General features: G+C 42.7%; 1 protein-coding gene across 2 annotated transcripts in view; it reads right to left on the reverse strand.

The window, feature by feature from the left end:
* Window positions 1–5,841: 5,841 nt before the first annotated feature.
* Window positions 5,842–16,625, reverse strand: part of ADCY5 (adenylate cyclase 5) — a 334,120-nt gene continuing 323,336 nt past the window's right edge. For both annotated transcript variants that reach the window (XM_084643409.1, XM_084643408.1), the window contains 5 exons: window positions 15,970–16,102; window positions 12,607–12,870; window positions 12,008–12,212; window positions 9,473–9,597; window positions 5,842–6,739 (listed from right to left, as the gene is read on the reverse strand). In XM_084643409.1, the coding sequence (XP_084499535.1) occupies window positions 6,611–6,739; window positions 9,473–9,597; window positions 12,008–12,212; window positions 12,607–12,870; window positions 15,970–16,102 (856 nt within the window). In that variant the 3' untranslated portion in view covers window positions 5,842–6,610. The remainder of the gene's footprint in view (window positions 6,740–9,472; window positions 9,598–12,007; window positions 12,213–12,606; window positions 12,871–15,969; window positions 16,103–16,625) is intronic.

The raw sequence follows: 16,625 nt of genomic DNA on the forward strand, positions 1-16,625 counted from the left end.
TGGTATTTGTAACTTCTGCAGTTAATGAATAAACTGTTTGCAAGATAGTGCTTTTAGCTCATTATCAGGAAACTGAACAATTAGCATTATAAACCTGCTCTGTTGGAAGGTCTAAAATAGTTCTTCTACCACTACTCAGTTCACCTCAGTTGTAGTACTAAAAATGCTATTAGGAAGTACCTCTTTGTTCTAGTCTTGTGTCCTTATGCAGATGTAGGCTTTTCTGCCCTGTCCGTGGCTGCTGATGTATCAGTCTGAGAAGTCTTGCAAGTGTCTGTTTTTCCTTTTAATCTTCTTTCTTTACCCCTACTTTTCAAAGGATGCTCTCCCGTGCTGTAACATCTAGAGCCATTACTGTTACTAGTGGCATAAACAAACTGCTGATTTAACAGATGTAATGAGCAAATACAACTGTCAGACAGATTTAACTATGCTTGTTGAAAAAATCACAATTTACAGTGAAGAGATGATGTCTACTCTCCAGCTGTGACAGTTCCTCACAAATTCATTACTAAACATGTAAGCTAGTAATACGTATTAGAAGATGTCCAGAACTGGTTTTATGCACAAACTTCATGTGAGTAGTTAGAATATTTGAACTTTTTCTATGCACGGGTTTGGAAAATGCACCCTGTTATGGGCCACTGAGCCACTGAAGTCAATGGCAAAATTTCCCTTGACTTAGTGGGGCCAAGACTGTGCCCACTGGATCTCATCCAGTACTCACTGAAGTCAACGAGACATTCCATTGACTTCACTAGATGTTGGATCAGGTTCATGAGGACAGATTCTGTACTGGTTACAGTCCAAGTCTGATTCAAATTGGAGTTGTGCAAGGAAAAGGGCCTGATTCTGATAGGTGCTGGGTGCATTCAGTGGGACATCAGTGGAAGCTGAGGCCACTCAGCGTCCTATTAGAGGTTAAGCTCTGAGGCAGACTGGATCCAGTATATGCAAAAAGAATGAAAATAAACAAAACCTGAGTCCATTCAAATTTGATTAATTAGGAATGTTCAGATGCCTCACGAGAGCTTTTTAAAACACACGTAGTTTTGTTTATTATTGTTTCCCTGTGTGTTTCCTGACCCCTTTCATGGTACTGTGGGGTATTTTTTCATTGATTTTTTTTTTTTAAATACCTGAATAAAAATGTGAAACTTTTAAGCATCTCTCCTACAGATGGTTAAATTTTTTTTGTTTGTTTTTTCTTTTTTCTCTCCAGCAACCAGCCTTTTCTCAGGCACTGAACAATAACCAGCCCTCTCTGTTTTGTGCTTTTTCTAGCCATCTTTAGTGGGTTAACTACCCAAACGTGCATACAATGTAGAATAATATCAAAAGTCTCTAGAAGAATACAGTTTTTGGTTGTTTTTTTTTGGTGGAAGTTTGAGTATGTAGTTGGTAATGTATCAGGTTCAATCCAATCACTTTTTTGTCCTAAAGAACTCATTTTCTCTGCATCAAATGACTGAGGAGAGAGAGACTTTAAAACAAGTGTTCTGTCAGGTTTTTTTAAATGGTGAGGTTATTCATCACCCATTGCTGTATCTTTAATAATCAGTAGTTTCTTTAGCAAAGAAGAAATGACATCTGTTTAGGCTTCTCACCCCCCCACCCCCCAGAATTGCTTTTTTGAATCCCTGATTATCTATTAAGTAGATATGAATTAACATTTACAAACACTAAACATACGCTCTTTTGGCTTGGCACTTGGCAAGACTATAACAGCAGGAAAGCAACATGTTTGTGTATCAGCCACCCATTGTAAAAATGCATGTGTGAATGCTAGTAGTATTAGTGATTTTGCATAATTGAATGCGTTGCAGAGACATTTTACTTTTTTTTTTTTTTTTTTTTTTAGTGATCGCGGAAGAAAGCCCCAGCAGTACTCTGATCCTGCAATTAGATCCATAAGGGCACAGGAATCTGCTTCTAGAATCCCCAGTAATTTCAATAGGGGTCTGCTTGTGTGGATCCATCTGCATAATTGGGACAAAAAAATCTGTAAACTTCGCCATCTCTAAGTGATTTTACAGGGGTTTTACATATGAAATTGTATTCATCACGTACGCAGCTCCATTGACCCCATTGTTAAGTGTAAGAGAGATTGGATAATATATTGAGAGGATATAATTATTCATGATGGGACAAAATTAAGACAAGGAAAATGTAGGCTCAAGATCCTGAAAAACTTCCTGACAATGAGATGGATTAGGCTAGAGAATAACCTTCCAGGAGAAGTGGTGGAAGCTGTTTCTTGGCATACAAACATTAGGCTAGACAAAAAACACTGATATGTAGACAAAAGGGAAGAGTCATGCATGGGCAGGAAGATTATCTTGGAATTTGGGGTCTAATTGGACTTTTTTTCTGTGAATTAATGTTCAGAAAGCACTTTCAAGATGAAGTCATCACAACAAAGCTATAAGTTGTTCACATTACAAAAAAACTCACGCTTGTCTAACGAGTTAGCTAGAAAAAAGTGACATGGGTTTTTTGGTTTCCTTCAGCTGCTTTTGGTCACTTTAGGTGAGAGAAATCCTAGTATCAGGTAAGTATTGGATACAGCATGCCCTCTCCTTAGCAAATTCTACTATCTCTGATTTTTATGATGCTATGTTTGGTTTTGGTTGTTTAAAGAAAAGTGGTGTTAACATAGTGGCTTGCCTGAAGTGTAAAATAGTTTGTTTCCAGCAGATGGCAATATTTGTATACCTCTGAGATTAAAAAAGGGAAATTCAGATTCTGGGGAAATGTAGCAAGTACAGTACTGATTGCAGATTTCTAGTCTAACACATTTCCCCCTCCCCCCGGGGCAAGATTCAAGATATCTTTACTCTGGCAGGAGGAATTCTATAACCAAAAGGAAATAGAGGTTATTTGAATTTATTCATAATGGTTATTTTTTTTTTTTAAATTGTCCTTGTTTTCACTTGTAAAGAGTAAACTCAGTTAAAAAAAAATATCACTCTCCATGATAGGTTAGTCAATCTAAATCCATGCTCAGTACCAGGGCCTGACCATTTAGTGCTTGAAAAATTATACCTCTAAATCAGCTTTTTTAATATTCTGAGATATATTATGAACTCCAAGGTTGCTGTACCTAAGTCCTAGAGGCTGAAATCAGCAGGTTCCTCCATAGCATGCACAGGGAGAGAGCGGGCAGGGCTACACTAGAGCCTTTGCAGCAGAGCAGCTGTGCCGCTGTAGGTGCTCTCAACTGCTGGGAGAGAGCTCTCCGGTCAGCTGAACGACTGCCACGGGGGCTGGAGCCGCTCTCCTGGTGCCACAGCGCTATCCACACGGGCTCAGGGGGTGAGTTACACCAACACCAGTGGTGGTTCAGATGTTGCCTCAGGTTCAAGGCCTTGCTCCAATAAATACTTGAAGTGAAAAAGCTCCTTGGCTGTGGGGCAGCATCAGCACTTGTGTTGCTCGGCCCATGCCTACGAGCAGCCATACAGACGCAGACAGTGTTAGGACAACAGTGGTGCCTAAATGTTGGATATAAACACTTACATGCTTAAATCTCTTCGCGAATCTGGCTATTAGGTGTTCTTCTGAAGAAAACTAGTTCCCCTTCCAGTTGTCCTGGGGAGTTAGCGTGGTAACAGAATGTGGCATTCCAACCTTGCTCTCAGTGCTAGGAGGTATAGCTTGACCCCTTAAACAGATGTGCCTCATCCTTCTAATGCCTAGGCATGTTAACAAGTCTGTTCCTTAAAATTGTGTTGTACGTCACACAAGCTAACTTTGAAAGTAGAAGCAAACAAATCATGTGCAGCAAAACTCTAGCATTGTAGGTAGGGTAGCTATTTCAAAGTAAGATGATTTACTAGCATCTATTTAAATATGCCAGCTATAACCAGGCTTTCTGATATTGGCTCCAATTTACCTTAGGCAGTTCCTCAATACACAGTACACACATAGTGGGGCGTTCATAGTACAAATAAGAGGATCTGTGCTTAAATAGTCTCACAGTAGATAACCTGGATTGGGCAATGGGTCACAAAACTCCATTCAACTAGAGTTCTAGGTTTTCTATACAGAACACATCAGTTACATTACATTTAAATATGGAACATTAAAATTTGTGCATAATTATCATCTGATGCACAATTATGGCTCTTCACAAGCCAGCTCGATCTTAAATAAAACGTAGAACAAAGCCATGTTACCAGTGAAACAGTGTTTAATATAGTTAAATTACTTAAATAGATTTCAATTTCCATGGGAAATCATAACGGTATCAATTTTTATAGGAGCTAAAATAAAGAGTGTGTATACCCCTTGAAATGATCATGACACACTGTCAACAATCACAGTCAGAGATACTGGGGACTCGAAATATCATTGACAACACAGCTGCGCAAGGTGGAGCAGTAGACTGATCAAAAGTTAAGAATACAGACTTTAGTAAAGTAGAAAGCAAACCTAAATATGAATGTACATCATGAAGATAATGAAACTCACTGAGTGGTAGAAAGGGATAGAAGGGGGAAGGGAAGGGAGTGGTCATTGTGCCATGTAACAAAAGTATTTTGCAAATCAGAAAATGCAAAGCAGCAAAAGTATAGTACAAGGGCAGACTTGGCAGTTTTACAGAAATCAATATACTATACTTTTCAAGGATGTGGCCTATTAAAGGGGAAAAGGAAGGATCACAGGGGTGCCATTTAAGCTCAAGTTTAAATGGCTGGATGCTAAGCAACATAGTAAATTAATTAGGACAGGCCCATGCATTTTAACTTACTCTTGTTGTAAAAAATAAAGTGAAACACTTATTTTATAAATCACCACTATAGTGCAATCATTAAGTTGTTAATACAGTAATTTTTGCCCTGAGAAGAGTTGAAAAGAACTTTACTGAATGTCAAAATATGAGTCATTTTAGTGATAGCCAAATTCAGTATCAAAACTCTCCCCTCATAGAATATAAAAAATAGGGCTTTAAAATGCTTTTTAAAAAATAAAATAGCAAGGGTTTATTTTTTACAAGTTAAAAAAGGTACATAAATCATAGCGAATTATTCTTATACCCCCCCACCCCGCCCCCGGTAGTAAGAGGATATGTTCAACATGATATCTGTGTCACTCTAAAGATCTCCTGAATCCACATACAAATTATCCATCTGTCTTTTTAAAAAGACAGAATCATCTAACTCTTAAAATAGCTGTGAATCATTAATTTAATTAAATGTCTGCTACAAGATAGTCAACCTGGCAATGCAGTACATAGTTCTTTGTAAAGGCAAATGGCACTTAGAGTCTCTTGGACACTTTTTTGTATTATCAGGCTTCTATTAATAGCTGCTGTGAGAAAATAATTTTAAAGGAATTGTTAAAGTGATCTTATTTTTGTTCCAGTGTGACAGTTTTTGCTACCTTCAGATGAAGATTTGCTTAGTGCTCTTCCCTGTTATGCTTGTCTGATATTCTCGACAGCTCAGTTATTTATCATGCCTCCTAATTCCATTCACTGCACTCTATCACCCCCAGCTGCATCTTGAATCCTGAAATTAACAGTTGTTTGTAATGATTATTGTACTTGATTTCTGTAGGGTTTTCTGAATTTTCACTTAAAAATGCATCTGACTCGGCCTGCAATCTCATCAAGGGTTGTTTGATTGTTTACTCTTAGTCTGAAAACTGCCAAGTCTGTATTCAGAGAATAATGCACGGAATGTTACATAGTTCTGCAGGTTATATATACACAACCCACCACACGCTGGTGTGGACAGACTTTTTTCTAATATATATAATTTACAAAATATAGAATTTGGTATATCTGTTAGATCTCCATGTTTTCAATATTATAAAATAAAAAATACAAAAACAAGAAAGTTGAGGGGGATTCCCCCTAAAGTGTCTCTTGTTTTCATCTAGTCTTTCACATGTAAACTGATATAGTGTATATATACCAAAGAAGAGCACAGAAGACTTTCATTTAATAAATATGTTTGCAGAGCCATGTTTCCTCATCTTGATCTTAGGTGTACCAGTCCTATTCAGAAGAGTAGTCTGTTAGCCATGTAAGGGGAAGGGGACAGTTTTATATGGCAAGGTGTCTTTTTCAAACTTAAAAACATTACCGATGCTGTTCTGAAAGGCCTTTTGTGTAGAATAGTGGGTGTCACTTTTAATTTTGAAAGCCTATCCAAACAGCCAATAAAAGAATAGGGGTACACTTGAAAGAGTTGACCGTATGGAACGGAAACATTATAGGAGTGCAAATCCTTTCCAAAATAATGCTTTGTAGTGAATCGTACATTCCTTCAACCAAGTAAAATTTTGTGTAGCTTCAATAAATATTTAAATATCTTATGTCCTATGCAGCAGCATCATTTTCAAAGCTCCAATTCATTTCTTTTATCTGGGAATTCTATAGAGGTGCATCTTTGGTCGATTTAGCACTCCACTGGGAATTAATCCACAGTGTTTTCTTTCTTCTGCACTGCATGGCATGTGGCTAAAGTTTGTTTGCTTGTCAGAACCATGCTCTAAAGTCGTTGCATGAAAAAATGCAACTGCGCTGTATTTTTGGGTCCAGAGCTAAACAGCAATTCTTCTCCATGCAAATACCATTTTTAAAGTTGTGCCATGGTTGCTGCTAACTGAGCGGTGGCCCTTCGTTTAGGAAGTAGGTGGTCATTTCTCCTTTACCCTTTACCTTAACGACCCCTCGACATTCCAGCTGATAGCTGTTGGCTGCTAAAACCTGGTACATGTCTGTTGTCACCTGCAGAGAAAGAATAGATTAGAAGTGATAGCAGAACTGATAAACTTGCTCTACCCATCTCTCTTCAGCCATGTAATCCGCACATGCAATTAATTTTGTTTTGTTAAAATTTTCTTATTTGTATCAACCAGTTTATAGGAAGGTGGCCAGCACAAGTTATGTGACTACTACAAGCTGCAAACAATGAGTTTCAAGGTCATATTGGACACATCAGCTGCTCTCCAGCTGAGGGTCATGATTCTAGAGGCTGGGAAGAAAATATTACTAGTAGTTCCATTTCATGAATCCACTATTCTTCTGAAGTTGATTTGCTAGAGGGGGAGGCCAGGTTACAAGGGATCACAATATGAAAAAGGTAAGTCAGAGTTATAAGCTTGCCTCTAGAACCCAGGTAAAGTGCTAGGTCATGATCCCAGAGGGGGGAAAGGAAATATCCCATTTCATGTCTCCAGTATCTGCTTACATTAAGGAGGTGGGGTGCAGATCACAATATGAAAAAGGTTAGTCATAGTTAAGGTTAAGATTCTGTCACAGGTATTTTTAGTAAAAGTTATGGACAGCTTGCAGGCAATAAACAAAAATGCTTAGGCTTGCAGATGCTCCAGCCCCCCCACTGCTCCTGTGGCAGGTGCTGACCATTGCTGCTCCAGCCCCTGGGGGACTGACCCAACCCCAACCGCTGCTCTGACAGGCCAGCTGTTTGGTGGCACCAGGGCTGACCGCTGGTTAGCTGTTCTGGGAGCCTCCATCCTGGCTGCTGCTCCAGTGGTCCCAGAGCCAGCTGCTGCCATTTGTTTTGGGGGCCACTGCTTCAGGGCTGGCTACTGCTCCGGCAACCCGGGGGCTGGCCGCTGGCCACCTGTTCTGGCAGCTGCTGCTGCTCTAGCAGCCCTGTCCCAGAAGAAGTAATGGCATCCGTGATCTCTGTGACAGATTCGTATCCTTAGTCATAGTACTAAGCTACTGCATCTAGAACCCAGGCGCAATGCTTGGCAATGTTCCTGTGAAAGTAGGGTGCGGTTAGGGAAGTAGGTTGGAAATTCATTTAAATTGTGGCCCCTATGAAGTAAACCCTTAAATGGATAATACACGACTCATGTCATTTCTCAGGAAGCTGCAAACAAACAATCAAACTGGAAACACACTAGGTGATCAAACTGGGTGAAAGACAACAAGGATTGTTCAGGCACTATCCCATTTCATTCTGCAGTTTAAGGCAGCTGCCATTCAAATATACCCATTTGTTACATAGAAGAACATTTTCAAGGGGGTATTTTCAAATTTTCAAATATATTTAGTTGCCTAAAGAAGCAGTTTAGGCTGCTTTTCTGAAAATCCAACTAGACACCTAACTACTTCTGAAAAGCTAGCCCCAAATCCTTTCAGTTTAGGGCCTAGCACCTGACATCTATACACAGAAAAGCTGATCCAGTCATCCTCTGGCAAGAGTCCACTGATTTTCTATTGCCTGATAGATCCTGAAATCTAACTGCACTCATTGTGTTAACTATCAGTGTGGGCAAAGTGACTGATAATTTTCTGAACTCTCCTTTGAGTATTGTGTTGTATATATGTCATACCCATCTATTTATCAGCTCACAATGCAGCTCATTAAAATATGGTCACTGCAGATTGATCTACCGCAGACTCTGTTCAGTGCAGAATTGTTCCTTACAACGTTTTCTCATGCTCTGTTCTCTGGGTTTATATGTTTCCACGTCTACCTTCATAGGGCTGGAAAGTCACCAGTCTAATCTGTTTTACTAGAGAGAAAACTGCTCACAGATATTCTTAGGTAGAAAAGTTTTAATAAATAGTGATCCAGTTAACTCTCAGTTTAGCTGAAAAACACACAATCCTCACTTGGATTTGGCATCATTTACTCTTATTGATGATTTTTATACCTCTGCAGTATGGTACTGAGGAATGATGATACACAACAGTGTTTAAGAGAAAACAAGACTGTATGTGCCATGTGACAATGGAAATGAATTGCTGGAAAGGTCACTCTCTTTGAACACTGAACAAGGAGCTTGATTAGAATAAGAAAGATTGCATTAACCTTAAAACTACTCTCTCTCTCTGCTTCTCTAGGGAAATGCCCCCACCGCCATGCCTGTCTGAAATCCTTCTACAGTTTTGAAGAAAGAGTATATATATACTCTCACAGAATACAGGGCATCATTGTGACAGAGAAAATTAAAGACATTGTAGTTTGTGGAAAATGCTGCTTACAACAGATAACAGTAGCCACAGAAACAAGTTTGTGAGGCAAGTCCTAGTAAACCAAAATAGCTCTAAGATTCTCCTTGCTTTTCTTTAGCAGTGAGGTTGTGTGGCAACAAAACGTCCTTTGGAGTAGGATATGGCTATAATTCTGTGTTAACATGTTATCTAGTTGCATGGGGCTCAACAATAAAGTCAATGGGGTGTAAGTCAGGGCAGAATTTGCCTCCTACTATACTTCTCCCAGTGCTTTAATAATAACCTTCACAACATCCCTACAACATACTAACCCCCAACTGAAAGATAGGGAAATGAATGAATTGTCCCAAGACCACATGAGTCAGGATCAGAACTCAGGATTCCAGGCTCCCAATACTGTGCTGAGGCCCCTTGTTCACCTCTCTCAACCTACTATCTAAAAGTTTGGCATAAAGTGATGAAATGAGATGGTTAGATTGAAAATCCCCTAAAAGATACATTTTGTGTTTTATGTTAATTAAAACTCACCTGAATTCTGTCAGGAACACCTGTACTGTCCATTCGACTGGCTACATTGACTGTGTTTCCCCAGATGTCATATTGAGGTTTGCGTGCTCCTATTACCCCGGCTACCACAGGACCAATATTTAACCCTAGAAACAGAAAAGAAACCCCAGTGCTTCAGGTCCATTGTCTATACACCATCACCAGACTGCTGCGCTGGGCATCACAACATGGGGAATAGATGGCCAGCCCTCTGTGGAGAAAGAGGTGGTTAGGGACTATTTAGAAAAGCTGGACGTGCACAAGTCCATGGGGCCGGATGAGTTGCATCCGAGAGTGCTAAAGGAACTGGCGGCTGTGATTGCAGAGCCATTGGCCATTATCTTTGAAAACTTATGGCGAATGGGGGAAGTCCCGGATGACTGGAAAAAGGCTAATGTAGTGCCCATCTTTAAAAAAGGGAAGAAGGAGGATCCTGGGAACTACAGGCCAGTCAGCCTCACTTCAGTCCCTGGAAAAATCATGGAGCAGGTCCTCAAAGAATCAATCCTGAAGCACTTAGAGGAGAGGAAAGTGATCAGGAACAGTCAGCATGGATTCACCAAGGGAAGGTCATGCCTGACTAATCTAATCGCTTTCTATGATGAGATTACTGGTTCTGTGGATGAAGGGAAAGCAGTGGATGTATTGTTTCTTGACTTTAGCAAAGCTTTTGACACAGTCTCCCACAGTATTCTTGTCAGCAAGTTAAAGAAGTATGGGCTGGATGAATGCACTATAAGGTGGGTAGAAAGTTGGCTAGATTGTCGGGCTCAACGCGTAGTGATCAATGGCTCCATGTCTAGTTGGCAGCCGGTGTAAGTGGAGTGCCCCAGGGGTCGGTCCTGGGGCCGGTTTTGTTCAATATCTTCATAAATGATCTGGAGGATGGTGTGGATTGCACTCTCAGCAAATTTGCGGATGATACTAAACTGGGAGGAGTGGTAGATACGCTGGAGGGCAGGGATAGGACACAGAGGGACCTAGACAAATTGGAGGATTGGGCCAAAAGAAATCTGATGAGGTTCAATAAGGATAAGTGCAGGGTCCTGCACTTAGGACTGAAGAACCCAATGCACAGCTACAGACTAGGGACCGAATGGCTAGGCAGCAGTTCTGCGGAAAAGGACCTAGGGCTGACAGTGGACGAGAAGCTGGATATGAGTCAGCAGTGTGCCCTTGTTGCCAAGAAGGCCAATGGTATTTTGGGTTGTATAAGTAGGGGCATAGCCAGCAGATCGAGGGACGTGATCGTTCCCCTCTATTCGACATTGGTGAGGCCTCATCTGGAGTACTGTGTCCAGTTTTGGGCCCCACACTACAAGAAGGATGTGGATAAATTGGAGAGAGTCCAGCGAAGGGCAACAAAAATGATTAGGGGTCTGGAACACATGACTTATGAGGAGAGGCTGAGGGAACTGGGATTGTTTAGTCTGCAGAAGAGAAGAATGAGCGGGGATTTGATAGCTGCTTTCAACTACCTGAGAGGTGGTTCCAGAGAGAATGGTTCTAGACTATTCTCAGTGGTAGAGGAGGACAGGACAAGGAGTAATGGTCTCAAGTTGCAGTGGGGGAGGTTTAGGTTGGATATTAGGAAAAACTTTTTCACTAGGAGGGTGGTGAAACACTGGAATGCGTTACCTAGGGAGGTGGTAGAATCTCCTTCCTTAGAAGTTTTTAAGGTCAGGCTTGACAAATCCCTGGCTGGGATGATTTAATTGGGGATTGGTCCTGCTTTGAGCAGGGGGTTGGACTAGATGACCTCCTGAGGTCCCTTCCAAACCTGATATTCTATGATCACCCAGGAGTCATGGGAGCAGGCTGTTCATCAGGCACATATATGAATGTTCCAAGGCTAGGCATTTCCCTTTTTAAATCCAGAAATAACCCATAAAACCTTCCAGCTGTGCAGTATGTTGTTTTTTAAAGCTGTGGGTAGATTGGGAGAAGTATATGCCACGGGGAAAAACGGGGTCTTCTATGTGATAATACAGAGTCCTGATGATTTCCTTAGCCTAAATATCACCTTAGGGGGTTGTCACATTCTTTTCCTTCTCATGTCTTCCGCTATTTTTAAAAGGAAATTTAATGTGCAGGTCAGGTGATAGAATGACAGGCCTTGAGACTGAAGTCTATGTCCACATAGCAGGTGTACCGGGGCAGTAACAATGAAAGATTCCCAGTCCTGCCCAGATGCCAGCGTGCCTCAACCTTCACACAGTACGAGCCTCTGTGACTGTTCAATCTTTGGCCTTGCTGCAGCCAACATCACTTCCCTACTAGTGCCAATCCTAGTGGTGGTTTCCATAAGTGAACACTTGTCCTCAAAGAACTGGACAGACTCACCAAAGAAAAGCATCATAACTAGTTCTCTGTCCCAACAGGCCGGATTCACTGGAACCAGCGAACTTGTAGCTTTTAAATATAAATTAAGCTGCACTTTTAACTCTAGATGAAGTGGCCAGGTTGGAATGAACATCAATAAAAATTAATTCTGTAACCTCAATCCAAATATGTTACCTATTTTCATCTGGAAGTTGTTGAACGAATGCTCATTAATGTACTTCATTTGGTCCATTAACTTCATGGCAAAGTCAGCCAGAGCTTTGATGTGTGTTTTTCCCACCTTGTCATAAGTGGAGTCATTGAGGCCTGAAGCAGCCATGTACGTACTGCCAATGGTTTTGATCTTCTCCAGCTGCCGGAATTGATCCTCACTTATTATCTGTTTCACAGAAAGAGACCAAAGTTACAGAATAAGACTTGATGCACACTAATACATGCTGTTTAACTCATCCTTACAGCAACGAAGTATGGCATGGCACATCCACTATGAAAAATTGTATCAAGCGTGTCCGTGACTCTGTGGTCAGAGTCCATGGATCTCCAGCCAGGTAACAATATGTAATACACAAAGGAAGGACAATTATTTGTTGCTGCAGAAGAGGGTAAGGAAAAGAAAGTGACCTTAAACTAAAACAGGTTAAAGACTGAGAATGTGTGTGATGAGGACTGGACTGGTCCCATTGCTGCTTGACTTCCTTCTCATGAGGGAAGCGTTGAACTGATTCTGTTTGCTCTGTCAGTAGAACTAGCAAGATTAACGGTCTCTCACTCACTTCATCAAAGTCTGCAATAATTTCATTGAGGAGCCTCAGACATTCCACCCCTTCGTTGTTTGCCTCTAACTCCACGTAGAACTCCGAGAAGTTGCTGATGGAGGCAAACATGACAGCCACGCACTCACAGGACTGGTAATACAGCTCATCGTTTCGCCGCTCTTGTGCCAGGAAATGGGCTGCCACGTCCTTTGGCAAGATGTTGTGGAGGAGGCGTCTATTGTACGCCTGCAGCTCCTCCATTTCCTCTTTCTCTTCAGTGGCCTAGTTGAGAAAAGAGAAAGAGAATCATGCTGGCCATTCTAGTTGCTACTTGGGAGGAGAGAGAACTGAAAGTGAGCTCACAGAACCAGAGAGCAGAATATTAATGCACTTCAGAAACATGGCCATACTTGATGTAAACATTTGCCCTGTTTCTGAGCCTGCTCAGCTCCCACGAGGAGATCATTTCAATAGGGCCGAGGTAGAATCAGCACCTCACAGGATTGTACCCTTTGTCCCAGGAAACTCAGTTTGCATGAGGTTTGCTAATACATATGGATGCTCATGAAATGTAATTACAATTGAGCTTACACAAAATCAAGCTAGTCTATAGCTCTCTCAGTGAACCTGTTCAGAGTTCCTGTATTATAAGGGAGATCTTCACCATTGGAGTGCAATCCCCAGCCCACTCTGCGCTGACCTGCCAGAGTCTGGAATAGATGACCTTCAGGTCAGTCTGCAAAGTCTATCTGCTTTCCCAGGTATTTTCAGAAGGGGAGGAGGAATATGTTTTGAGTGGATGGGAGGTTGAGTTGGAAGGGGTTGTGGAGGGGTGTTAGATTCTGAACATTGGCCTAGCGTGCATGGATTTTAGGATTTAGATGAAATGGAACCTATTGGATGGATGTACTTTCATAGGACGAGGAGGACACAATAAAATAAGAGAATAAGCCAGGGGTCTCAAACTCAGATGACCATGAAGGCCACATGAGGACTAGTACATTAGCCTGAGGGCCGCACCACTGACCACCACACCCCGCTGCCCCGGCCCCGCTCCCACTCCACCCCTTCTGTGAGGCCCCGCCCCTCCCAGGGGGTGCAGGGTGTGGCAGGGGGCTCAGGGCAGGGGGTTAGGGTGCAGGAGGCAGGTGGGGTGCGTCAGGGGCTCAGGGCAGGGGGTTGGGGTGCAGCAGGGGGCTTAGGGCAGGGAGTCGGGATGCAGGAGGGGTGTGAAGTGCAGCAGGGGGCTTAGGGCAGGGAGTCGGGATGCAGCAGGGGTGTGGAGTGCAGCAGGGGGCTCAGGGCAGGGGGTCGGGGTGCAGGAGGTGTGCGGGGTGTGCTAGGGGGCTCAGGGCAGGGGGTCAGGGTGCAGGAGGGGTTGGCTCCCTGCCTGCCTGTCCTGCTGATGTGCTGCTCCAGGAAGCGGCCAGGCACGGGGGGGGGGGGGGGGGGGGGCGGGGCAGTGTGTCTCCCCTGCAGCTCCCATTGGCTGGGAATGGGGAACCGCAGCCAATGGGAGCTTCGGGGGAGGTACCTGGAGGAGCGGCCAGGGCAACACACAGACCCCTGGGCCCCCAGGTCCTGGTCGCTTCCTGGAGTGGCACAGGGGCAGGGCAGGCAGGCAGAGAGGAAGCCTTCCCTGCCCCCGGTGCGCCCCGAGCTGGAGCCGCTTTAGGTAAATGCTAGGTGGGCGGGGGTGCCGCAGGGAGCTGGCGGGCTGCAGAAAATAACCCTGCGGGCCGCATATGGCCCGCAGGCCATGTGTTTGAGACCCCTGGTATAAGCTCACTATGTGACTCAGACTTCACGGATAATCCTTCTGAGTTCTCCTTGTCAACCTAATTAGTACCAGCTTTGCAGTCAGTGAACTCCACTGATTTCACTGGAGATGCTCCTGTGAGAATGCATCAGTCCGGCATACATTGTGCCTCTTCCGTCACTACCATCTGGTAATCGCTGTCTTCCCTCCCCACCCCCCTGAAAAACCACAAAACAAAAGGAAGGAAGGAAGGAAGGAAATCTGTACAGGCAGTAAGTGTGAACTGTGTGGCTAATACACAATAACCACTGAACTGCCCTCCTCACAGCAACATCAAACAGCTGTCCCAGGTAGTGTGCGCTTTCACTCCTCTGGAAACCAGGACTTCAGTGATAGCTTCCTGACACTGTGAACCTGATTTATACAAATAAGGCCACTTCTGGAATGTGATATTTCCAGGTCTGATGCGAAAAACAGGAACATGGAATCTACAAGGGCCAATCAGGTCTGCTTTCCTGCATGGAAAATGCTTAGATCCATCTGGAGAAGCAACACTATCGAAGGACTGAGCACAGGATGGGAACTCTGAATACTAAACTTGGCTCTGTTCTGAATCGTGGAGCAGCCATGGGCACGTCCCCTCACCTCTCTTTTGTTTCCTCATTTATAAACTTGAGGTAACAATATTTACCTACATGCCAAGGGAGCACTAATTAGTTAACGCTTGTACAGAAGTTTGAAGCTGTATGTGGCATTATGTAAATATCCTATTATTATTAGTGTGATATCTTGCTATGTGAATATTAATCCATTTAGTCTGGTATCAGGAGTCCACTAACAGCCAGGATTTGACTGAAAAAGGGAAAAAACTATAAAGCATCTAGCCAGCTCCAGTGCTTTATGTGAGAGCGAAGTTGAAAACTCCACTGTGAGTCCTTCAAACATTCATTCATCTTGTACCCTGATGGATTTACCTTGGTTATTATCCTGGCTGGCCCAGCTGTGTTATTAGGGATTGTCAAATTGCCCAGCCTTTTTAAAAAATTAAGCCACAAAACATTCATAGGATCTAAATATGTTAATATACCCAAACTCCGATAACCATATCTCTGAAAGCTGCAAACTAAAGCCTACCCAACTTGGTTTCTGCTTAGATTTCAGAGGTGGTTTCTATATTTGTTTACATAGAGATCAAGGTCCAAAAGAAGCAGAGATGTCTGATAACTTCTGAAAGCTGTACAGACTTTTTCTGCTGCCTGCCTCTGATTTCAGAATTCAGCAGCATGGTTAAAGAAAACAAATGGTGCCTTGCTATGTGACCTTTGGCAAGTGGTCTAACCTGCCTACGCCTCAGTTTAGCCAGCTGTAAAATGGGGATAACGCTTACCCCAATAAATTAAGCAACATAGAATCCCTGTAGATAAGGCACATCAAGTGCTTTAAGACCCTTGAATGAAAGATGCCACAGAAGTGAAGAGCACTATTGGTCTGTCAGATTGTAGGCAATGTCCAGCTCTAATTCATGGGCATTTGATCACACTGTCCATCACTGTAGGGCAATAGTTTTGCATTATGAAACACAACTTCAATGCATTATGCAAACACATATAGCACCCACCCACCTGCAGTTTCCAAAGGAAGTCGAGCCTTGCTGTGGATTCCACCTGCTGGGCATGCAGATATAATGCCAGGACAAAAACAGTTATGACGATAGGGGTCACAATCTTCAGTGCCACTCTCGACACTTTCTGGGAGCTAGAGTCAAGGAGAAGACAGAAGCCTGTGAATATTCTCAGCCCTCTGCTCCTGACCAGGAAGAACATAGCTGTAACTGTAAGCTCCATCTCTCTCTTGAAGGCACGATTGTGCAACCTAATGTTTGTTTTGCAAGAGCAGTAGAGGGAATTTTCCTGACTCGCCATTTGAACAATACTTGTGGTTGCTTGCAACCTTTGCAGTTGATAATTGGTTTCAAATATGACATCTGAAACTGGAGATTAGATTAAACTTCTTAAAGGGACATTGTCAATATAAAAGCCATTTCTAAAAAGCCACTAACACAACACTATACTCGGTAAAACTGAAATAACTTTAAAAATCTTGTTTACTTAGCACCATTTATGCTTTTTTCCCTTCCCCATTAGGCTTGGACAGTGAAACTAGACTGCTTAGTTTCAAGGTGTGTGTGGTTAATAGCTAGTCAATCTCTCCCTCTCTCTCTTTCATTTACAATTATTCAAAAGTTACACTTTATGGAAATTTTAAAATCTCTTTCCCC

The sequence above is a fragment of the Lepidochelys olivacea genome, assembly GCF_965140295.1.
Source record: "Lepidochelys olivacea isolate rLepOli2 genome assembly, chromosome: 11".
Taxonomy (NCBI): Eukaryota; Metazoa; Chordata; order Testudines; family Cheloniidae; genus Lepidochelys; species Lepidochelys olivacea.